Source organism: Yarrowia lipolytica, chromosome 1B (genome assembly GCF_001761485.1).
Source record: "Yarrowia lipolytica chromosome 1B, complete sequence".
Taxonomy (NCBI): Eukaryota; Fungi; Ascomycota; class Dipodascomycetes; order Dipodascales; genus Yarrowia; species Yarrowia lipolytica.
In genome coordinates this window covers 1503866-1526314 of record NC_090771.1, presented here as the reverse complement: position 1 = coordinate 1526314, position 22449 = coordinate 1503866, and the positions used below count along the sequence as shown (strand labels likewise).

Genomic DNA, 22449 nt, shown 5'->3' with positions numbered 1-22449 from the left:
TTCCAACATGTTTCACAGATGATCGTGCATCGTTGAGCGATACGTGCATTGTCTGACTGCTGGTTTGCGTCTGGTAGGTCTTGTGGGCATTACAGCCCAAAGCAAAATATTGCACAGCGTTGCCAGTCTAAGCCAGATATGCCAATCTAAATAATGACTAAATCACAATAAGTCTGACTAACAAACACACTAACTAATGATGACAAACTAACGAGGTCAGCCGGGTCACTACATTGTAGCCGAGTCCATCATTTCTGCTGCATTCGGCCTTCAAAGCGCTGGCGTCTGGTGTCGATCGGTCGGCTTTTGCGATAATTGCGCTTAATCTTTGTAGAAATCCCGTGTGTAACATGACGATATACCAACAGAAGGAGTGTATGGTAAGAGACATTCCTGGAAGAACAAAATAGATCATGACAAACCGACGAAAATACTACAACGAAGTACTTGTAGTACCCTCGTTTGAAGTTGTGTATTATACAGTACCTCTAGGCCCGCGGTGGCACCGAAAATGGATGTATTCCCGACAAGCAAACAAACGGGAAAAAACGAAAATTTACAGTCTTTTAGAATTCGTGAAAAAAAAAAATGTGCAAATAATACAGACGATATTCCAACGCATCCAAGCCCCTGGATGACAGCTGAAATTACCAGCTGGATGATGGTACCATGATCTCGGACCTCCCTACCTCCACCAGTACGACGCAGACAACCATGGTTAATATACATTTCATTGATCTATAGTGATATAAAATACAAGCGGAGAGGAAACAAGATTGGAACACGTCTTCGAAGCCTGTTAAAATGTTCCACGCGCCACGCCTCCATTGATCGCACCACACATGTAACAAGCACCGAGTACCGATTCCTCGTAAACAGTACGCATTGCGGATGAGAAACCCTTTGAGCTCCCATAGAGCGGTTATAGCGGACGTAGACACGACCGATGACATGATGCAGTGATTGTCCAAGTGATGAGTCCATAGCTAGCTAGATCATGGGGCTCGTAGTGCCCTTGTGTTAGCAACGATCTCTGGATAACTACGACATCAGACTCTCAACAGTAGCCTTCTTGCCCTTTTGGTCGTCCTTAAAGTCCAACACAACCTCCTTGTGAGAACTCCACTCAGCCCACTTTTGCTGATCGGACCAGGTGTTGAGTCTTGATCGCTTGTTACGTCTTAGCACGTATTCAGCCTGGTCATGTTTCAGGAATTCAACCTTTTGAATGGCGTAGGAGCCTCCATCATGATGCTTCCAAGACCGGGAGTTGATTCCGTTTCTGTAGCAGCCAGTGTACTCTGTCAGCTTGGGAAGAGCTCTGAGCGTAACGAGACAGTCTCCATAAATCTGCTCGTTGTCAGAAGTTGATGTCACGAGATGCGAGTTGGGTCCAACAGTCACGGGATGCTCATCCTCAAGATGTCCGTCTGTGGTGTCGTCAGCATCACCTTCTTCCTGGGCACGTAGAGTGCTGTAGAATGCGTCTACCTGGGCCCTGGTTGGGAGGACACCCGTGTGATACAAAACAGACACAATATCCGAGTCATCTGTGTAGATGTCTGTTCCCCAGATTTCTCTTCTCTGCACGAGTATGTTTGATTCCTTTCGCAGATGTTTTCGCGGGATCAATACTTGAATAGTACAGTCGACGTGGAGCTGCAGGTTAGGAAGAAGAACTCCCTGAAGGCACGTGTCCAGATTAGTGGTGTACTCGAGCACTCCCAGATCGGTTTTGGGGAATGGGGTGGCCTTAACAAAAGAGTACACGTCCTTGTTGTTGACATCTTGTTTCGATTTCAGGTTTCTGAACGATCTGTGATGGTGGTGATGGTGGTGGTGTGTTTGTGAGGGTGGGGTGGGGGTGGGGTGAGCATGTTTCTGTAGTGATTTGGGCTCCTTGGGGTTGATACCAGGAGCGTCAGCGTCGTCGGCGGCGACAGTAGCAGCATCAGCGTTGTCAACAGGAGCAGTGACGCTAGGTGAGACAGCAGCGGCGGTAGACTCCTGCGCAGACACGGTGGGTTCTGAAGTCACTGGTTCAGCTGATGCAAGAGTAGTCTCCGCACTGGCAGCAGCAGCATTGGCGGCGGCATTGGGCGCCACAGTAGGAGCTTCGGGGACGCTGGTGGCTGGCGTGGCATCCTCCGATGGCGCTGGGTCGTTAGCTTCGGGTTTTTTGGGCTCGTCACCCTGGATAAAAGACAAAGACATGCGAGCGGGCGATGAGTTCTTCTGTTCTGTAGACGGCGTGTCCTTATCCGCGACAGCAGGGGCAGCAGAGGCGGCTGTAGATGTGGTTTCAGACTGGGCAGCTGGTACCTCCCCAGTCTCAGTTGTTACTGGTGCTGGCGCTGGTGTTTCTGTGGTGCTTGTGGTCGCTGCTGCAGCTTCTGATGTCGCGGGCTGGGTTTCGGTGGTGGCTTCTGAAGCTGACCCATCGGTAGTGGTAGGGACAGCAGCAGGCATTGGAGTGGGCACATCCGTGGGCTTGTCGGCTGACGAGGCCGTTTCGACCGGCTCGGAGGCCTGCGATTCGGAATTCATGGCAATTGTCGTCCTGCACTTCTTGTGTTGTGTGGGGATGATTTTTCTGCGTTATCATGCACTTTGGAATTTTCGACAGAGATTATGAGTTTGGGAGAAGGTTTATGTAAGTCAACGTAACATACAGTACGTACAATTACGAGTGGTTACGTAATCCGGTGTAACCTTTATGAGAAGCAGACACACTACAGATCCTGACATAAAACATCTATGATTACAAAAATAGTATCTACAACGTCTATAATAATGCACAAAATAAATATGGTCACTGAAGCAATCCTGCGTGTCCTTCTTTGTTAGCCGTCTTCTTAGGCCGACCTGACCTTCTCCTGGTGAGGGTAGTTGCTTCAGACACAGGAGATTGAGAAATGGCCCGTCCGGCAGCTGGATGAGATGGTCGGCCTCGTCTCTTAGGGGTAGGCGCAGTTTGGGGCGTTTCAGGGATTACTGTTTCGGTGTCTGTCGTCGCTCGAGTCCTGGGTTTCGTGTGGCGCTCAAGAGCCCGCTGTGAGGGTACAGATTCGTCCTTGGGCCGCCCAGATTTACGTTTCGGTGTCTCCGTGACTAGTGGTTGAGAAAACCCCTTCTCAACGAGATCAGGAGACTCGGCCACCAAACCCACCACCTCGGATTCGACCGTAGCCACAGCCTTCTCAGACTTCTTGGACTTTCGACGCTTCTTCTTCTCCTTGTCGTCCTCCTTATCCTCCTTGTCGTCCTTTCTTCGACGTTTCTTCTTGGGCTGCCCATCCTCCTTGACTTCAGGTGACTCCTTCTCAAAACGCAGGGACTCGCGCTTCTCCCGTCGAGCCTTCTTGGCCTTCTTCTTCGCACGCAGCTGTCGAATCTTCTCCTCCATGGCTAATCTTCGTTCTTCCAGAGAAGGCTCTGTAGTACTGCTGTCAATCTTGTATGCCTGGCTGCTTGGTTCAGGTGAACGATGGGCGGGTGGATTGTAGTCGCGAGGCACTTCAAATACATCGAATAGCTCCATCTTAACATCTTGGGGAATGCGGTCAGAACGATCAGCAGAGCTACCAGCGAGGACCTCACCTTCATTCTCGCCCTCGGCACCAGTCTCCTCTGTTTCCAAAGCAAGTGATACTGCCTTCAAGTATTCGCTTCGTCTAAGAATGTCATCGATGAAATGTCGCCTTTTTAGCGTGGAAAACTTACCCTCGTCGGAAGGTCCCTTTGAAGTGTAGTTAGCAATCACTTGATCGTCCTTTGGAGAAAAGAACTTGACATGACGAGGGAACCGAAAGTCCATTTTCTCAACCTCCTCCAAAGTGGTGTGTTCCGTGACTTGACGACTCATGCAAAGAGCAATGACAAAGACAGCAGAAACACTAGGATTGTGGCCTTGAATTGAACACAGATATTCTTCAACACCACTCTGCAGAAACAGACCCACGCATTCCACAGCAGGGCGGATACCAGAACTATCGATCATAGGCTCTTTTTGAGACAGGCCCTCTTCTTCTCCATAGTCCAGGTCATCTCTGATATCATCGAATGAGATTTCCTCGAAGGGGAAGTCAAGAACAGAGAACGAAGGGTCCAGATCAACACTCGTAAGGTCTTTTCGAATGGGAACAGCGAGAACCTGGAACTTCTCCGAGGGATACTCTTCTTCCGGCTCGTAACTCTCCAAGAGCTCATCGATCACGTCGTTGGGCAGCAAAGACTGGAATCTGTCGACAGCGTCGAAATGAATCTCAGAGATTTGGGGAGCGGAATCTGACCGGGGCAGCTCTGCGGGCTGCATGGGGTCCTCGGACTCTTTTTTGGACCCATCTGACGCGATCTCCTGTTCCTCTTCCGCCTCCACCTCCAGCTCTTCAACAACCACCACGTCCCTCTGTGACACCAAGCCTAAAGATTCATCCAGCTGAGAACTGGATGGTCGACGTTGGGCATCCTCATAAATAATACTGGCATGCTCTTTGGGCATGTCAACATGTTCTTCCGCAGCTGCCTCATCCACATCGTCATCCTTCGGAGATTCGTCCTCCACCTCCTCAGCCTCCACCTCCTCCACCTCTTTTATCCCTTCCACCTGCCCCTCAATGAAACTCTCCTCCACAACGTCACCGTCACTGTCGAGCTCCAAAACAGCAACCTGTCTACCCAGAGAAGACCAGGAAACCCGCTTTTCAGCCTGGGAGCCAATAACGTCCTCTCTATGACCCTCACTGGAAACTCTGTCCGATAATTCCTTCAATCGAGCCCTGATGTTATTTATCGAAGGGAGAGAAGGCACCGAAACATCCAAATCTAACGAAGAGTCCAGATAACGCCGCTTGGCGGGAACCGGGGACTCTCTGAAAGCACTGGGCCGTTTAATCACACTCGCCTGACTGTCAGGCACCGATGAAACGTCGTCGTAGCTGTCAGCAGTAAGCTGGGCGTCTCTGAGAATATGGTTCTCTTGAGTATCGAGAACCTGCACGATTTCTTCCTCCTCCTCATCATCACCCTTCTGTCCATCGCCTTCCTCCATCTCATTCGCCTCCCCTTCTTCCTCATCACTGTCACCCTCCTTCTCCTTTTCCTTCTCCTCCTTCTCAGCCCCATCGCTATCTTCTTGCACGAAGAGATGACTGTCCTCGGCAAAAGAAGAAGACGATTGCGAAGAAATCGCCTTAGCAACAACCCCTTCATCCTCCACTCTCACCATCTGCCGTGCCTCCACCTGAGTCATTTCAATTTGCCGTGTCGCCCCCTGAGAAGTGTCAGTCTGTTGGCTACTCACTTTCTCAATGCCGTAGAACACACCACGAATGGGATGATGAGAGTACTTGGTGATAAATTTGCGCGGGAAAAGCACACAGCTTCCAGTCTGAACAGCAGGAGGAGGAAGATCACTCGCGGCTAGAGATCGAGAAGCACGTGTCCGTCGTCCTGCCTGGCTGACTTGCGAGCCTTGTGAATAAATATCCAAGCCGTTGGAATCCACAGACATGGATGAGTCACGTGACCACTTGGACTCCCGTGACACTGATGACAGTCGAACTGTTGCTATGTGTTCCAAACTGCCGCTACTTTCATCCACGGTCAACTCAGAAGATCCAGGGGGAACAGTCAACGCAGCAGAGTAAATCTGGCTTTCGGTGATCCCACTGGAGTCTCTTGCTGTAGTGTCAAACTTGAGGGGAGTGCTTGACATTGACTGTTGGGAGTCAGGCACCATCTGAGACGATGTGAAGCGAGTGGAAGAGGGAGTAGAAGAGTTGTCCACAGACTGAGCCTGTGCGTAGAGTGGTTCTTTGGTCTTCTTCCGGTTCTTTTTCGGTGAGAATCTCATGACCAGCGGTTCAGAGTCAGATGAACTGGCTGTGGAAGAGATTGGCCCAGAAATGCTCTGGAAAGGAAGTGTTAGCTGCTTGCTGGAAGCTGACGGCGACTCGGACGCCCTGGAAGGGCTTTTGGACGGGCTCTTGCTGCGCTTTGAAGACTGGGTAGCCGTAGTAGAGTCCTCGACCTGTATATCTGGACCAGCAGGAGTAGCTGGGACCTCTGTGATTGCAGGATTTTTGTGTAAACCGACGGTAGTAGCGTTCTGAGCCGCTTCTGTTGCAGGAGCGGGCTGCTCTGACTTGGCAGGCGTGTCAGGAACTTGATTAGATGACTGAGACGATTGAGCCGACTTCGGCGATAACTTTTGGGGTGAAATAAACGTCCCTTTCTTCGTCTCAGGTGTACCAGGCACCTGGGTGTTTCCCTGTTTCGTCTTACCATGCGTATTTTTAGAAGGTATTGGTGTATCTGGCACTTCCATAGTTGTATCGGGTAATTGCGTAGACATAGCAAGCGGTTTAACCGGAACTGGAGTCGCCAGCACCGTGTCCGCTGAGGTTCTCTTGGCTGCAGGGATCGAATTTAGAAGAACATCAGGAAAGCGAGTACCTGGAATAGGTGTTTCAGTTGTCTTCTTCGCGACGAGGTCGTTCTCAACAACAGGAGCCTGGTAGCTCACCGGCTTCGTCCGTTCCAGATTCACTGGGAACTTTTCCAGCTGTTTGAGTTTCGATCTGATACTCTCTTCGGTATGTTTGTGGTTCATAAGTTCGAACAGATATCTGAGATCTGACTTACCCAGAGGTGGCTTTCCAACGTGCATGTCGATATAAGCTGTAAGGAACCGCACTTCTCCGTCGGTATACTCGGTTCGCGCTTTCTTGGTCTTGGCGAACGGCGAGTAGTAATCTTCGCCTCCAGAGTCGCGTAATGGGGGAAACTGTCCCTGTCTTGCACTGTCCAAGACAATGGAGACGCGCTTGGCTCCAAGACGTGTGTTTCCTTCGAAGTAATCGGGAACGAGCCAGTAGTCGATTGGCGTGGTGTTTGACGGTCTGGAAACGATTGTTCCCCCTCCTTTGCTAATCAGAGCCATGACGGCCTTGCGTTTGGGCACGTCTATGGTGACGAAAAAGGAGTAGGGCGAAAACAGCAGGCTTGAAATGGTCAGTTCTTGGCCTCCGTAAGCCGGGTCTTTCACGGTTACCTCCGCCATGGTTGCTGGTCGAATATCTCGTGTGTTAATGAAGTGTTTATGAAGTATACTGGGACGCGTCTGGGCTGTTGTGGGAGTTGGGCATCAACTAATTGAGTTTCGTTTAGGTGAAGTTTACTGTAGATATGGGGGGTGTGAAGAAAACATTGGAGGGCAGGTTTTTGGCCAGAGTGGTATATCGTACAGTGTAGGGCAGTACTGTAGTATTATTAAGCCACTTTGAAGCCGCACTAGTGGCACATCTAGAGTATTGGGATCGTACTTGTTTATCTGGTGATAGTGTTCTCGTGTCAAATTGTGAAGACATGTTACTCTAGAAGTTTGGTGGACTCCATTGACCTAATACACTATTATATCGACACTGTGCATCTGCCAGCGAACAAAATTGGAACTGTCTAATGTGCAAGGAACACGTGGCTGGCACTCCAGTAATTATTACATATAAAATTGATGCTACGCTTCTTCAATTATGTGTTACTGTACTCGTACTACTCGTATTGCACCAGTAGAATATACCAATTCTGGGACCTACCATCTTGTCAGTCAAGGACCCCAATTCACAGCTACAGTATGTATTGTACTGTACTTCTGTACTTGTACTTAGAGCCCCTGCTTGTCCCCCTGTAGAGAATGGTGTGAGCCTTTTTTCTTGAGATATGCCTTCGGTGGGAGACCATCAGAGGTACGAGTACAGCACTTGTACATACGGTACGAATTACGAGATATTTCATTGAAGATGCATCTATCATACACGTCATGTCTCAATCGATGTGCACTCTCCGTTATTGAGGGGTTTTACTCAACAACCCCTCTCTGCATTCCCCTCTGTTTCTTGAGTTCGTTGTTACAGCATGTCTAAGAGTACTGTAACGGATGTACACTCACCCCACTCCCTACAGTTTCACCACCAACAATCTCTGACCCACTCCCAACGGCAGTACGTAACCCCTCTCGCTTAATTAATCCCCAAGTATGCAAGTTCTTTACTTCAACAAGGTTTCGAAACGGTCGTGCTGGTATGCAGTGTTGTTCTGCCAACTGGCGTTAAATCGCGACAGTTCTCACACGACACCCACGACGGATACCAAGAACACAACATCCATTGAGTGACGCTACTTGTTCAATAATACAAGCACGGTCACTAAGCACATACGGCCACTATCGATCTCTCGACACACAACAGACCCGTTTCTCTCCAACACAAATAAACACAAGAACCCTCAGCATGGTCACCACGATACTCATAGCCGCCTCGGCCATATTGGTACTACTACTGTTACGGCTTCTGTTTGTGTTGCCAGCATCGAACCGATTCGGATTCCTATACAGACCGAAACACTCAAATCCAAAACTCATGGTCATGATGGGATCAGGGGGCCATACTGGTGAGATGTTGCGGATGCTCAAGACCCTCAAGCTCCAAAGCTACGCAAAGCGAGTCTACGTGTCGTCCTCGGGAGACGTGGATTCACTTGAGAAAGTCAAGGTGCTGGAGAGCACCACCAAAACAGACATCAAGACAATGGTTCTCGAAAACATTCCTCGAGCGAGAAAAGTGGGTCAATCCTATCCGTCCAGTGTGATCACGTCTGCCGTATCGTTCGCTGTGGCTGTTAAACTCGTGCACAAACACAAGCCTCACGTCATTGTGTGTAACGGCCCTGCCACCTGTGTCATGCTGTGCTACGCAGCCTTTCTGCTGAGATTCATGGCTCTCATTGATACACGAATCATCTACGTCGAGTCTCTTGCTAGAGTGAATCGTCTCAGCCTCAGTGGGCTCATCCTGCTGCCGTTCTGCGACCGTTTCCTCGTGCAGTGGCCTCAGTTGGCCGAAAAGTACCCCAGAGCCGAGTACCACGGCATTCTAGTTTAGCCAGATTGCAAGCATACTGTAGAAGCAGTCTCCCTTTCTCCATAGCTATTAATTTATTTATTCCCTGATCTGATTTTTTACAATATTTAACAGCCTACCGTACGAGTCTGGGTACGAGTACCAATGATGAACGACATCCGACCTCCGTGCTTCTTACTCAGAGGTTATGTAAGCATCTATAATCATCACAAACCTTCACCACTAAGGACCCCATGTATCTGTGGTCGATCTGACCTTGATTACTACGTTCATCACACCGCGCTCCTGTATGATCCATTAGTCATCAGTTTGAGCTCTACACATCTCGTATACATGCTTTTTGCTCGTAATTTTAATGGTGCATGCGGCTCCTGCATCATGTCCTCAACAAGTTTAGGGTTTTTACTTGGTAATGAGATAATGTCTTTATCAGGGCAATGTGAGTCGGACGTTGAGATTTAAAGCTTCATAGTATCCACAAAGGTCTTACATATCCTGGATATTCTTTTTAATCGCATTAAAATTTTGTTCTGATCAAGTTATCACAACCTTGGAATTTTCCAAAACTCCGATCTACACTCAACCTTATTTCAGACTTACAATACCTAGGTTAAAAAGAAGAACGGTTTTAGATAACGGTCTGGAGTCTTGAAAACGGGTTATTTCAGCCTGTAACATTCAGATATGGCTCGGTAACAGCCAATATGTGTAATTCAACTGTTTGTGTCTTTTTCTGAATCTCTTGAAGTGACATTTCAAGTTCAAGTTGCCGTTTCGTGTTCCAAACAAGCCGAGAGCCGATACGGATCATCTTCTAACCGACTTTTACGATTTTGTCAATTTCTTGGCGGAGTTCAACTAAGTCGAATTGTTCCGGTATATCACAGAAGAAGAACTTGTACAGCATCGTAGATACGGCTGGGTAATATCTGTCAGTTGTCTATTTCGGGTCGTAAATCTTCTGCCTTGCGGGGTTTGGAAGGTCAGGTGTGGTGCTGCATGGCGAGCCTCGCATGGTATTTTCATTCTAGAAGCGGGGTCGTAGTTGTTGTCTCTGCATGTATTTCTTTTTCCGTAATACGGGCATTTCTTTTTCGTCAACAAGCGAGTCATTTGTGGATCGTACTTTCAACAAATAGCCTTACACCCACCAATTCTTGAAAGAGTGAGTTTGGTGCAATAGTCACGTTGTTCGTGCAGATATCACTCATAGTTGAGATCAGGTCATTTTTAGGTGATCGTAAAGAAATACTAGGCGCGGTCCAGGGTCATGAGAGCCCACTCAAGCATATGGTATACGTAACGTCACTGTTAGTAGCACCCGCGGAAAAACCACAGTATACGATATCCCATCCCTAACATGCCGAATCATTCATCAACCGATTCTCCAGCCCCGCAGATAAAGTTGGCGCAGAGCAACGCAAGATAATTCAAACAGACTTGTGTGGGGTGTTTCTCTGCTGATACAAGTGGGACGGAAGCGACCAATAAGTCGGAGTTTGAGGGAGGGGGTGAGACGCATGTTGGGGTTAAATAACATCCGGAAACTCAGGTAGCGTGCATATAAGTAGTCTTGCTGTGGTTGCCTCCTTGTCTGTCCTGTCTCTCAATGAGTTGCTTATTTTACTCGTGTCGATCTTTTTCGTTTCTCGTGCAACCGCTCTTTGCAATATTATTACTTAGGTTCGGGCTAGCAAAACTTTAGCGGAGGTCGTTGTGGTGGCATATAATTACTAGCATAGGAGATAACAGGTGATGTAGCAGTGCCTGCGGCTGACTAGACCGGGTTTTCGAGACCCTCCAAAACTACATTTCAGCCTTCGCTTGCTACCAAACACCCCACAGGTCTGCCTATACTCCTCACTTGCTCTCACTTTACCCTGCAGCGGCTCTTGAACTATCTTCAGCCCTACATGGTTCATGCCATCTGCCTTCTTTCCTACACGGCCCATCTTCCTCCACACGCCCACAAGCCCTGCTAACTGAGTAGCGGTACAAAAACTACAGCATTCCTGACAAAGTCACAAGCACCTGACTGCTCTGAACCGCTTTGAGTACTGAAAGCACACTCTTCCCGTCTGCCTTCAACCTACATCAGCCTCATCTCCCGTTACATACAAAGAGCACTCACACGACATATCATACGCGACGACGGAGGAGACCCAAACTTGCTGAACTGAACCAAATCTCGCCCTCTCTGACTCACCTCTTCTCACAACCATATTACGAACGCCCAGCATATTGGCAAGACCCTATAATCTCTTCTTCATCAGACACATTATGACTCGTGCTAAACAACTGGTCATCGACTCGGAGGGTATCCTGCGGGATGAACGCCACCGTCAAATCAACCTGCGAGGCATTAACATGGCATCGGACGCAAAAATGCCCTCAGATCCTTATCTTCCCACCCATCAGAAGTCGTCCGAAGATTTCTGGGACGGAGACAATGCCCGCTTCATCGGGCGACCGTTCCATCTCAAGGACGCACACGAACACCTCCAGCGTATCAAGTCGTGGGGCTTCAACACCATCAGATATATCTACACTTGGGAGGCTATCGAACACGAGGGCCCGGGCAAGTACGACGAGGACTTCGTCGACTTCACCATCGAGGTCTTGCGTCTATGTGACTCATACGGCTTCTACGTCATTATGGACCCTCACCAAGATGTGTGGTCAAGACACACCGGAGGTAGTGGTGCCCCCATGTGGACGCTGTATGCCGCTGGTCTTAATCCCCGTACAATGAGCAAGACTTGGGCCGCTTTGGTCCACAACACATGGGAGCCAAAACCCTCAGAGTTCCCGAAAATGATCTGGGCCACAAACTATACCCGACTGGCATGTTTTGTCATGTTTACACTCTTCTACGGCGGTCGGGACTACGCCCCAAAGTGCATCATCAATGGCATCAACATTCAGGACTTCCTGACCAACCACTTCATCAATGCCATGGTTTTCTTCTACAAACGTGTCAAGGCACGTGCCCCCGAGCTGTGGAACACTTGCATTATTGGTCTGGAGTCTCTGAACGAGCCGTCTGTCGGTTTGATTGGCCATCCTAACCTGGCTATTCTGCCTGACGAGCAGCCTCTGAAGCTGGGTCCTCATCCTACACCTTTCCAGAGTTTCCAACTCGGAATGGGCATGCAAGTTGAGGTGGACGAGTTTGAGTTCTCCAACTTTGGTCCCAAAAAGAAGGGAACTCGAGTTCTGGACCCCGAAGGAGTTCGAGCATGGATCGACCCCAAGCTCGACGACTACGACGACACCCGGTACGGCTGGAAGCGAGATCCCGGGTGGGTGCTTGGAGAGTGTGTTTGGGCACAGCATGGAGTCTGGGACCCGGCAGAGAAGAAACTGCTGCGGCCAGACTACTTTACCGTCAACACACATGGAGACGTAGTTAACGTCAAGGGCACAAAGAACGACGGAGAAGATGGATTCGTCAATCTGTACTTCAAGGACCACTGGGCTCTATACTTTCAGACGATGCGAAGAGAGGTGTGTGATAAGGTGTTTTTGCTGTGTCAGCCCCCCGTCATGCGAATTCCTCCTCTCATCAAGGATGATAAGACCTGCATGGATCGACGGGTCCTTTACGCGCCTCATTTCTACGACGGTCTCACTCTGATGTTGAAGCGATGGTGTACGTGGAATGTCGACGTTTTGGGTATTCTGCGAGGACGATATTCGCACCCTGCATTTGCTCTCAAGATTGGACCTTCTGCTGTGCGCAAGTGTCTCGCTCAACAGCTCCAGGAGATGAAGAAGGAGGGTCTGGACAATATGGGTCCCATTCCCATGGTAATGACCGAGACTGGTATGCCCTTCGACATGGATGACAAGTCCGCATACTCCAATGGCGACTACTCGTCCCAGCTCAAGGCACTAGACGCCAACATGAATGCCGTTGACCAGGCCGACATCAACGTGACCATGTGGTGTTACACAGTGCATAACAACCACAAATGGGGCGATGAGTGGAACGGAGAGGACTTCGCTTTCTGGAGTAGGAGTCCTCTGAGCGACGACAACCCCAACAAGGACCGATTGTCGATTCTGCAGCAACCCCAGCATGACCACCAGGACTGCACTCCATTTGTGTCCCCTGCTCCTAGTCTGTGTGATTTCGTCGGCGACAAGTCGGAAACCGATTCTTCTCCTTCTCAACAAACTCCCACGCCCAAACCAGATGAAGCGGAGGGCACGGACACGACTGCCCATGCCAATGTGGATGGCCACAACCGTCTTCATCTGCCCCATCCTCATAACCCTCTTCACTTCTTCAATCGAGGAAAGGACCCTCACGAGGAGGATGAGCTGCCCCCTGTAAGCCAGAAGGGAGTCCGTGCGGTCGAGGCCTTTGCCCGTCCGTATCCGATTGCTATTGGCGGTACTCTCGCAGCTACGAGCTATGAGCTCATCAAAAGACACTACATTTTGGAGATTGAGGCTGCTGGTTCTAACCAGGAGACCATCATTGCCATTCCTCAGTTTGTCTTCCCCACCAACTTTTTGTCGGTGACAGTTTCAACTGGATCGTGGAAGACTGCACGAAACCAGCTGTTTTGGAGCCACAACCAAGCAGGCCGTCAGAAGATTGAAATCACTGTACTAGACCACCAGCCCGAGTTTGGAGGATTTCTTGATACTTTCTATTCCAATCTGGCTGAGCCTTGTTGTGTGGTTATGTAAGTAGATGTGGTATCTATCGGTTAGCTAATATTTATTGTGTATTAAAAGAGCGGAGCAGTAGCTACAGTACCACGGGTCTGTATAAGTACGAGTACATGTGTTGGATGTACTGTATAATGGAATGAAACAGTTACAGTATGATGTACTCGCATATGTAAGCTACGATAATATACTATATGCATTTACAGTATAAACTGTTGTCTGGATGTTTGGAAGTTCTACACGTGTGGTCAAAAACACCATTAAATATATTAAACGTTCATTTTCATCATGTTTCCTTGTCTAAAACTCCATCGAACCCACGTTGGCAGCCTTGACTCGCTCAATTTCCTCCTTCAAGAGCGGTTCCACAAAGTTATCAAACACCTCGACGAAGGGCTTGAGTCGAGTCTTATCAGAAGCGTGCTTGGAAACAGTACCTTGAGCATCTCCCTCGTAATTGTTGAAGTCGTCAATAATCTCCTGCAGTTTAGGACAATCCTCTGGGGTGAACAACAACTCATGAGTGTGGCTGTCGACGTCCATGGGCACACAGACGTTGGAGGTCTTTGGGTGGATGCAAAAGGGCGATTTCAGAAGATGGCCTGTTCCTCGAGACACGGCTCCATCGAGCTTTGGCATGAAAACAGTTAGAATCACGTTTTGTTTGGCCTCGACGAGCCTCTTGGTATCCAGGTTCGCAGATACTCCCGAGGAAGCCACCTTGTCGATATCGCTCCACTTGTCTGCCGAGCTAGCAGAGTCTCCGTTCTTCTTCCATTTCTCAGCCAGGGCTCTTCTCAGCTTTTCGTCCGGAATGAACGCCAGCAGGAATTTGGAGCCCTCCTCATTGGCCCAAGGGTCCTGGGTCTGCAGGACAACCTCGTTGAATACGGTGGTGGCGATATCAAGACACCGCTGAAGATGGGGATGCAGGGGACGTCGAAGACTCGAGTTGCCGGCAGCACTCTTGTCTGTAGCGTCTCCAAATGCAGCAATGTAGGAAACAACTGTAGAACGCTGTCTGTCGTTAAGATCACGAGCCTTCTTGTCGCTGACCCACGCATGGGCTCCTCGTCGGCCCGAAAATACCCACATAATGTGTTTGTATCCGAAATCCTCCTTGAGAGCAGAGTTGACCATCTTAACGGCTACCTGCACGTATCTCCAGCACTTGTTGCAGACGGATGCTCCAGAACAACACGTTCGGAATTTGTCGTAATCGTCCATATCAATATCGAAGACGAGCTCCTTAGAGACAGGCTTAAACACGTCCTTTCGCAACTTCTTTCGGTCCTTGGGCGAATGTGAGTAGACCGCTCCGATCTCGAATCGCTCAGGAACAAGATCGTCGACTCGAGACTTGAATTCACGCTCCTCCGCGAATGAGTTGAATCGCAGATACGCACCGTTTCTCAGAGTGAAGGCAAACTCTCGATAAGCAAAGTCTCGTCCATTTCGGGGAGAGTGGTTGAGCCATCGATGAAGCGTCTTGAAGGGAAAGAAACGCGAGTAAAAGAGTCCGAGGCCCTCAAAATCAACCTCGGGGGCGCTAACCGAAGTCTCGGGTTGTCGCGTCTCTGGAATCTCAGGAAGAGGCTCCTCAATTTGTTCCATGACATCGTTCATGATAGCATCATACAGCCCCTGCTGTGGAAGTCGTGGAGAAGATGAAGGTGGCACAGTGATGTCAGTTGGGGGCTCCGCGGTCGATACGGGCGAAGAGGGCTCGGATACTGTCATTTGAGCTGTAGTATATGTTGCGTGGGGTAGGTGTGCCGATTTGAGATGTCAACTGTAGAGGACAAAAAAAATGAAGGTGCAGTACGATGCTAAACGCGTCTCTCCAAGTTGGGAATCAATTTAACTCCACGCGTTGCGAAAGACGTGATTAGAGTTGGGGGGTATTATAAATGACAAATAAGACATGGGGAGATATCCATCATACTGTACATTGAGGATCAAAAAGATATTGCTGATATATACATATACTACTTACTAAAACGGTTATATTTATTATAAAGCTACCGTTGTCTGTAAAAGATGGACTTTTCCAAGGATATTTCCTTCTATTAGGCATAGGGGACTGCGACGAGTGGATGCTGGCTGAGAGTGATCGCATGAAAACAATACTGTGAATGTTCCACTGAGACTAAATGAGAGGGATGCAGGTTTGGTTAATTGCCAGTCCTATTTGTACGGTAAGATGCTTGACTGTTCTCTTCCCTACTGTGTCTATATCTGTGAGGTTCATCCAATCCTATATTCTCAGAGAGCCTTGCAGATGTTCACTCTGCATGAGTCTGTATGGTTTGTCAGTGTCAAGTGTTGCACTATTCTCCCTCTGATAGTGTAAGCATGAATAAAAACAATAGATGGTTACAGATAGTTGTATAATTCTATGAGTGAGCTTGCCAAAGATGCTACTTTCTTTAATAGCATCGTGTGGTTCTGTACAGTGGTCTATGTAACTCCTTGCCCTGTTCACATTGCAACTTCGACACTGGAGCTCGTTATACAACCTACAAGCTCCTCGAGCTCGTGTTGAAGGTATCACATCGATCTCTGCCACACAAATGTCTCTTACAGCGACTGTTCGGACATGACGGAGGGAATAATGAGGTAGCTATCCATGACGCATGACGCCAGCTACAGTACCCACTGTACATACGGTATCATCGGCATAACGTGAGTGATGGCATCGACAGAGATATGACGAGTGATCACTGAAATTTTCAATCCCCATCTTCGCGTCCCTTTACTCCCCGTGTAGCTTCTCGTTTTTGTTTCTCGTTTATATATCCCCTTTGACGTCAGTTGCGCGAAATATTGTTTGAATCGAGATTTGCAACAAAAGTGCCCTGTGGCTTTGAACATAGCCATACCGTACATGATTAAGACAGAAAATGAAACCAAAATACCTGTAAGCATTGAAAACCTGCCCTTTTATTTCCTTTTCCACTATTTGACCAACTGTTCAACCCCAAATAATGTTCAACTAACTCCATTCTTTAGTTATCCAATTTGTTATGAATGTAATTGGGAACAATGGAGACATTTTGTTCTCCGAAAAGTAGAACACCTCAATTAATTACAGCAGCTAGCTAAACTTGTCATTGGATGTCATTATAGACAGACAAGAAATCATTGATATGAACTAATAGGTGGACTAGTTTCACCTCAAATGTGTTATTGCAATCGCTTCAGCATAACCCCTACAATCAGCCTGGTACCACTCAAATCAGCTTACTAATCAGCACACCCAACGACAACAAAGACACACGACTCCAAGCAAGTGTCTCCATCTCAAACAACTATCGTCAATCAATCTTTTGCCCTTATCATTAATCATTGATCAGACCCGGTCATTCCATCCCATTGGACTAAGTACTGGTACCAATAGCACTTCATAACCGCCACCTGCACGTGACGCCACCTAACCTTGCCACCTTGTGTATCTGCATCACTACTGACTCTCTGAGACCCATCCAACACCACACTACACAATCACAAGATGGATATCGTTCTGGGACTGCGAATCAAGGGCGGAGTGCTGGTTGCCACTTCCAAGGCTGCCACCCGAGGTATTTCCGTCATCAAGGTCGGTGACGACAAGACCAGAGAACTCAACCCCAACACTCTGATGGCCTACACCGGAGAGGCAGGAGACACAGTCCAGTTTGCCGAGTACATCATGGCCAACACTCGACTGTACGGCATCCGACACGACATTGAGCTGTCTCCTTCTGCCGTCGCCTCCTTCACTCGAAACCAGCTGGCTAAGGCCCTGCGATCACGAAAGCCCTATCAGGTCAACGTCCTGATTGCCGGATTTGATCCCAAGACTGAAAAGCCCACCCTCAATCTCATCGATTACCTAGCCTCCAACGTGGAGTTGCCTTATGCCGCTCACGGCTACGCCGCTTATTACACAATGTCGCTACTGGACCGACACTGGAAGGAGGGTATGACCCAGGAGGAGGGAGTGGTCCTCATGAGAATGTGCATCAAGGAGCTGCAGACCCGTCTGCCCGTGGATTTCAAGGGCGTCTACGTCAAGGTCGTGGACAAGGATGGCATTCGAGACGTCTCTGCTCTGGTCTACCCCGACGAGTACCCAGAAGCTGAGGTGACTGAGGAGCTGGAGGTCCAGCAGGGAGAGATCGCTGCTTAATCAGTATTGTTGATTGAGCATAGCGGGATCAATGAGCGCATCTAAATGAATGGACGAGGTCATTGAGAAACTGGCGGTTTGTGCTGAGCATTGAGCTTCCTACAAGATCGCAATTGGTAGATTATAACTATTATATTTTTATGTTAAGACGGTAACAGCAGTAGAAACTGATGACGTGCACTATGTTACAAGTACAGGTACTGTACTGCAGTATGTGTCGGCGACAGTCTGGGCAGCTATGTATCTGTTAGTTAAGGCGTTCCAACCTCCGGAGGCCGCCGGAATTCCTTGGACATGAAGTATGGTCCATTGCATGCCTTCTGGTGTTCTTCGAGTTCCTCGCGGGTAAAAAATCTGTTATGGTGCTGGCAATAATATGGGTCAACAACGATCATGACGAGAGAAGTATGGTGTGTGGTTGCTGGTGGTTAGTAATGCTGATGATGCAGTGAACAATGATGGTGCAGTAACAACTACTGTATAGTTGTTTGTTTCCAGTTGTTCAATTGCGCATCCAAGTTCTTTGGTTATGCTAGTTGCTGTTGATTTGTGTGTCACGTTCTCCTCAGAGAGAGAGAATGCGATCTCGGTACTGACGGGGATTGCGATAGACTGGTCCAGGGCGTATATGAGGTTTGCTTGTGGCTCTGTGGTTGTAAATTTCAGCTCAGTTATTGAAATGGTGCTTTCGAGTATCGTATCGTACGTCTTACAGTCTCTTGCTATTATTATGTGCTTCCTTCTGGTGAGGCTCAAAGGGTGGTTACTGTGACTGCGTCCCAAAAGACTGAAACGGTAGTAATAACCAGGGCTGTTATAAATATATCATTAGTAGACAAAGAAGATGGGTGTGTGTCTGATCAGTCGCCTACAGCTGTGCACCGCGTCGCATCCAACAAGTATCATGAAAAGAGGGGTTGGCTGTGTATCAGCGAGAAGATGTGGGGATGACGAACTTGGTGTTTACTGTATTGTAGGTAGAGAGCAACAGCATGTGTTCTAGAGGATTCCATGGGGTTTTTCATGAGACAGATATGCGACAATGGAATTGAGTATCGTTGATGAGCCTCAGGTAATGTGTGATGTATTAATTACAGCTCTCAGTGACGACTCGTATGGAGATGAGTTCCCTTCACCCGAAGTACAAGTCTCACAATTTCACGTCATTTACTTGATTCTATACTTTAGCAATATAACTCGGTTTGGAGTGGAAGCTTATTTAAGGTTCTAGAAACATGCATGCAGTTCAACACTCTTCTTCATAATCGAAATCTACAATCAGCATACAACGACGACCATGGATGAGCTAGAGCAGCTCGAAATCATCGCCCTGGTTTCAACTCTAACCCAGGAAATCAATAATTACACCGGCATTAATGACAAGACGCTAGCTGAATTTGTTCTGGGTATGTACGAGGAATCCAAGGGAGACAGAGATGATTTTGCAACTAAACTAAAAGCTGTTGGTGGCGATTTCCCAGACTCGTTTGTGGATCGTATGCGCCAGCTTATCAGTGATCTGCATCCGAAATACAGAGGCAACTCCATGCCTGCCCCCGTCAAGGAGGAGCCCACAGTGAAGAAGGAGGAACCTTCTGAGAAGCTGTCTGTTCTGACCATGAAGGATACAGCCCCTATCAAGAGCGATATGGGACCTGAGGAGGTCACCAAACCAAGGAATGAAGAGCGAGACAGGGAGTACAGAGATAGATCAGATCGTCGAGACCGTTCGAAACGACGAAGTCTGAGTCCAGATCAAGGAGAGCTTGACTTGGAACCCATTATCAACAAGGTATACAAGGGACGTGTCAAGAACCTGACTTCTTTCGGTGCATTCGTGACTCTGTCTGGGTTGAAAAACAAAACCGACGGTCTGGTACACGTCTCTGTGTTGGCAGCGAATCGGGTGGATCATCCCTCAGACGTGGTCAGTGTGGGAGACGTTGTATACGTCAAGGTGTGCAAGATTGATGGAAGGAAAATCGGCCTGTCTCTCAATGACGTTGATCAACAGACAGGGCAGGTAATGGAGCGTGTCGAGCGTTCAAGAGGTAGAGATGGAGGAAGTGAAGAAAGGGGACGAAGATACCAGAAACAGGATGAACAACCAGTCAAGAAACGAACTCGTCTCACTTCTCCTGAGAGATGGGAGATTCGTCAGCTGATTGCATCGGGTGTGGTTAATGCAGCAGACTACCCTGATCTGGACGAGGATATTGAGTCGCTACAACAAGAAGCTACGGTTGGAGTGGAGGAGGATGTTGAGATTGAAGTCAAAGAAATCGAACCGCCCTTTCTTGCTGGACAAACCTTCCAAAGCTTGGAATTGTCACCTGTGCGTGTGGTTAAGGCGCCAGATGGATCTCTCAATAGAGCTGCCATCAACAGTGCAGTGAGTGCAAAGGAGCGAAGAGAGAAGAAACAGAAAGAGAAGGCCGAGGATCTGCTTAGTCAGGATGCTGCATCTGAGACTCGTGATAGCAGAAACTCTCTCGATGTCGCGTCAGATCCTCTTGCCCACCACAAGTATGGAGCTGCAGATCCGGAATGGAAGCAAGCCACTATTGGTACAAAAAATACAGCATATGGCAACCGACAGCGAGATAGCATGTCTATTGCCGAAGTTCGAAGGTCTCTTCCTGTCTATGAGTTCAGACAGGACCTGATTAATGCCATTCGAGATAACCAGATCATCATTGTGGTTGGAGAAACAGGATCCGGAAAGACCACACAAATCACCCAGTACCTCTATGAAGCCGGTTTCGCCAAAAACAAGCGAATTGGATGTACTCAGCCCCGTCGAGTTGCAGCTGTTTCTGTTGCAAAGCGTGTTGCTGAAGAGGTGGGGTGTAAGGTAGGAAAGGAAGTTGGATACCTGATCCGATTTGAAGATTGGACGTGCCCCCAGACAAAGATCAAGTATATGACGGATGGTATGCTTCAGCGAGAGGCTCTAGTTGACCCTGATATGGACCAGTACAGCGTTCTGATGTTGGATGAGGCCCATGAACGTACTATTGCGACAGATATTTTGTTTGCACTGCTCAAGAAGGCAGCAAAGCGGCGTCCCGACCTCAGACTAGTCATCACTTCTGCCACTCTTAATGCAGAGAAATTTTCTTCGTATTTTGATGGAGCACCTATCATCACTATCCCTGGAAGAACGTTCCCTGTTGAGGAGCACTTTGCCAAGGAGCCTGAAGCCGACTACCTGGAGGCCGCTATTGATACTGTGATGGATATTCACGTGACCCAAGACCCTGGAGACATTCTTGTCTTCCTTACTGGCCAAGAAGAGATTGACAGTGCATGTGAGATTCTCTATGAACGATCCAAGAAGATTGAGTCTGTCGCTGGCCCGTTGATCATTCTGCCAGTGTACTCGTCACTTCCCTCCGAAATGCAGTCTCGTATCTTCGATCCTGCTCCACCTGGATCTCGAAAGGTTGTTCTTGCTACAAATATCGCCGAAACCTCCATTACCATCGATGGAGTCTACTATGTGGTTGATCCTGGGTTCGTCAAGATTAACGCTTACGACTCAAAACTGGGCATGGACTCTCTTCAGATTGCACCCATTTCCCAAGCTCAGGCTACCCAGAGAGCTGGTCGAGCTGGTCGAACAGGTCCCGGTAAGTGCTACAGATTGTACACTGAGAACTCGTTCCACAATGAGATGCTTACCAACACTGTCCCTGAGATTCAGAGACAGAACCTGAGTCACACTATTCTCATGTTGAAGGCCATGGGTATCAACGATCTGTTGAATTTCGACTTTATGGACCCTCCTCCTCACAACACGCTGCTGTCTGCTCTCAACGATCTCCACCATCTTTCCGCTATTGACGGAGAAGGTCTGCTGACTAAGTTGGGTCGAAACATGGCCGACTTTCCTATGGAGCCTGCCATGGCGAAGGTTTTACTCAACTCTGTTGATCACAACTGTGCTGAGGAGATTCTGACCATTGTGGCTATGCTTTCTGTTCAGAGTGTCTTCTTCCGGCCCAAGAACATGGCCGAAAAGGCTGATGCTAAGCGGAAGAAGTTCATGGACCCCACAGGTGACCATCTGACGATGCTCAATGTCTACAATGCATGGAAACGAAACAACTGCTCCAAAATGTGGACCAATGAGAACTTCATTCAAGACAGATCCATGCGAAGAGCGCAGGATGTCCGTAACCAACTGGTGTCAATCATGGGACGATACAAGCACCGAATTTCATCATGTGGAGCGTCTACTGATATCGTTCGCAAGGTTCTATGTTCGGGATACTTCAAGAATTCTGCCGAGAAAGATCCCCAGCAGGGCTACAAGACGCTTATTGAACGAACACCTGTTTTTATGCATCCCTCTTCTGCGCTCTTTTCTAAACCTTCTCAGTATGTCATCTATCATACTCTATTGTTGACTTCCAAGGAGTATATGCATTGTGTGACTTCTATTGACGCCAAGTGGCTGCCCTGGGCTGCTCCCACATTCTTCAGCTTTGCAGACACTAGCAAGCTATCCAAAGAGAAAAAGTCCAAGAAGATTGTGCCCCTTTATGATCGGTACGCTCAGGATCAGGATTCTTGGAGACTGTCTTCCGCCCGAAGAATGCCAGAGAAGGATGCGAACATTTTCGGTTAGCGCATTGACATCTATAATTTGCATTATAATCATTTATTCTTCTA

At 48.4% G+C, this 22449-nt stretch overlaps 7 protein-coding genes across 7 annotated transcripts; 4 read left to right on the top strand and 3 right to left on the bottom strand.

Moving 5' to 3' along the window:
* Positions 1 to 1041: 1041 nt before the first annotated feature.
* Positions 1042 to 2547, bottom strand: YALI1_B15237g (uncharacterized protein; the record flags this gene model as incomplete). Its single annotated transcript, XM_500762.3, has 1 exon — positions 1042 to 2547. One exon carries the CDS (start codon positions 2545 to 2547, stop codon positions 1042 to 1044), a length of 1506 nt encoding a protein of 501 aa, XP_500762.3.
* A 265-nt stretch (positions 2548 to 2812) lies between these two features.
* YALI1_B15192g (uncharacterized protein) lies at positions 2813 to 7063 on the bottom strand (the record flags this gene model as incomplete). The annotated part of the gene is made up of 1 exon (XM_500761.3): positions 2813 to 7063. The coding sequence occupies one exon, from the start codon at positions 7061 to 7063 to the stop codon at positions 2813 to 2815; it is 4251 nt and encodes a 1416-aa protein (XP_500761.3).
* Positions 7064 to 8288: 1225 nt separating this feature from the next.
* On the top strand, positions 8289 to 8939 carry YALI1_B15180g (uncharacterized protein; the record flags this gene model as incomplete). Its single annotated transcript, XM_500760.3, has 1 exon — positions 8289 to 8939. The coding sequence occupies one exon, from the start codon at positions 8289 to 8291 to the stop codon at positions 8937 to 8939; it is 651 nt and encodes a 216-aa protein (XP_500760.3).
* Positions 8940 to 11198: 2259 nt separating this feature from the next.
* Positions 11199 to 13619, top strand: YALI1_B15151g (uncharacterized protein; the record flags this gene model as incomplete). Its single annotated transcript, XM_500759.4, has 1 exon — positions 11199 to 13619. The coding sequence occupies one exon, from the start codon at positions 11199 to 11201 to the stop codon at positions 13617 to 13619; it is 2421 nt and encodes an 806-aa protein (XP_500759.2).
* A 282-nt stretch (positions 13620 to 13901) lies between these two features.
* On the bottom strand, positions 13902 to 15341 carry YALI1_B15109g (uncharacterized protein; the record flags this gene model as incomplete). The annotated part of the gene is made up of 1 exon (XM_500758.3): positions 13902 to 15341. The coding sequence occupies one exon, from the start codon at positions 15339 to 15341 to the stop codon at positions 13902 to 13904; it is 1440 nt and encodes a 479-aa protein (XP_500758.2).
* A 1771-nt stretch (positions 15342 to 17112) lies between these two features.
* Positions 17113 to 17772, top strand: YALI1_B15092g (uncharacterized protein; the record flags this gene model as incomplete). The annotated part of the gene is made up of 1 exon (XM_500757.3): positions 17113 to 17772. One exon carries the CDS (start codon positions 17113 to 17115, stop codon positions 17770 to 17772), a length of 660 nt encoding a protein of 219 aa, XP_500757.1.
* Positions 17773 to 19069: 1297 nt separating this feature from the next.
* On the top strand, positions 19070 to 22405 carry YALI1_B15072g (uncharacterized protein; the record flags this gene model as incomplete). Its single annotated transcript, XM_500756.3, has 1 exon — positions 19070 to 22405. The coding sequence occupies one exon, from the start codon at positions 19070 to 19072 to the stop codon at positions 22403 to 22405; it is 3336 nt and encodes a 1111-aa protein (XP_500756.1).
* Positions 22406 to 22449: the final 44 nt, after the last annotated feature.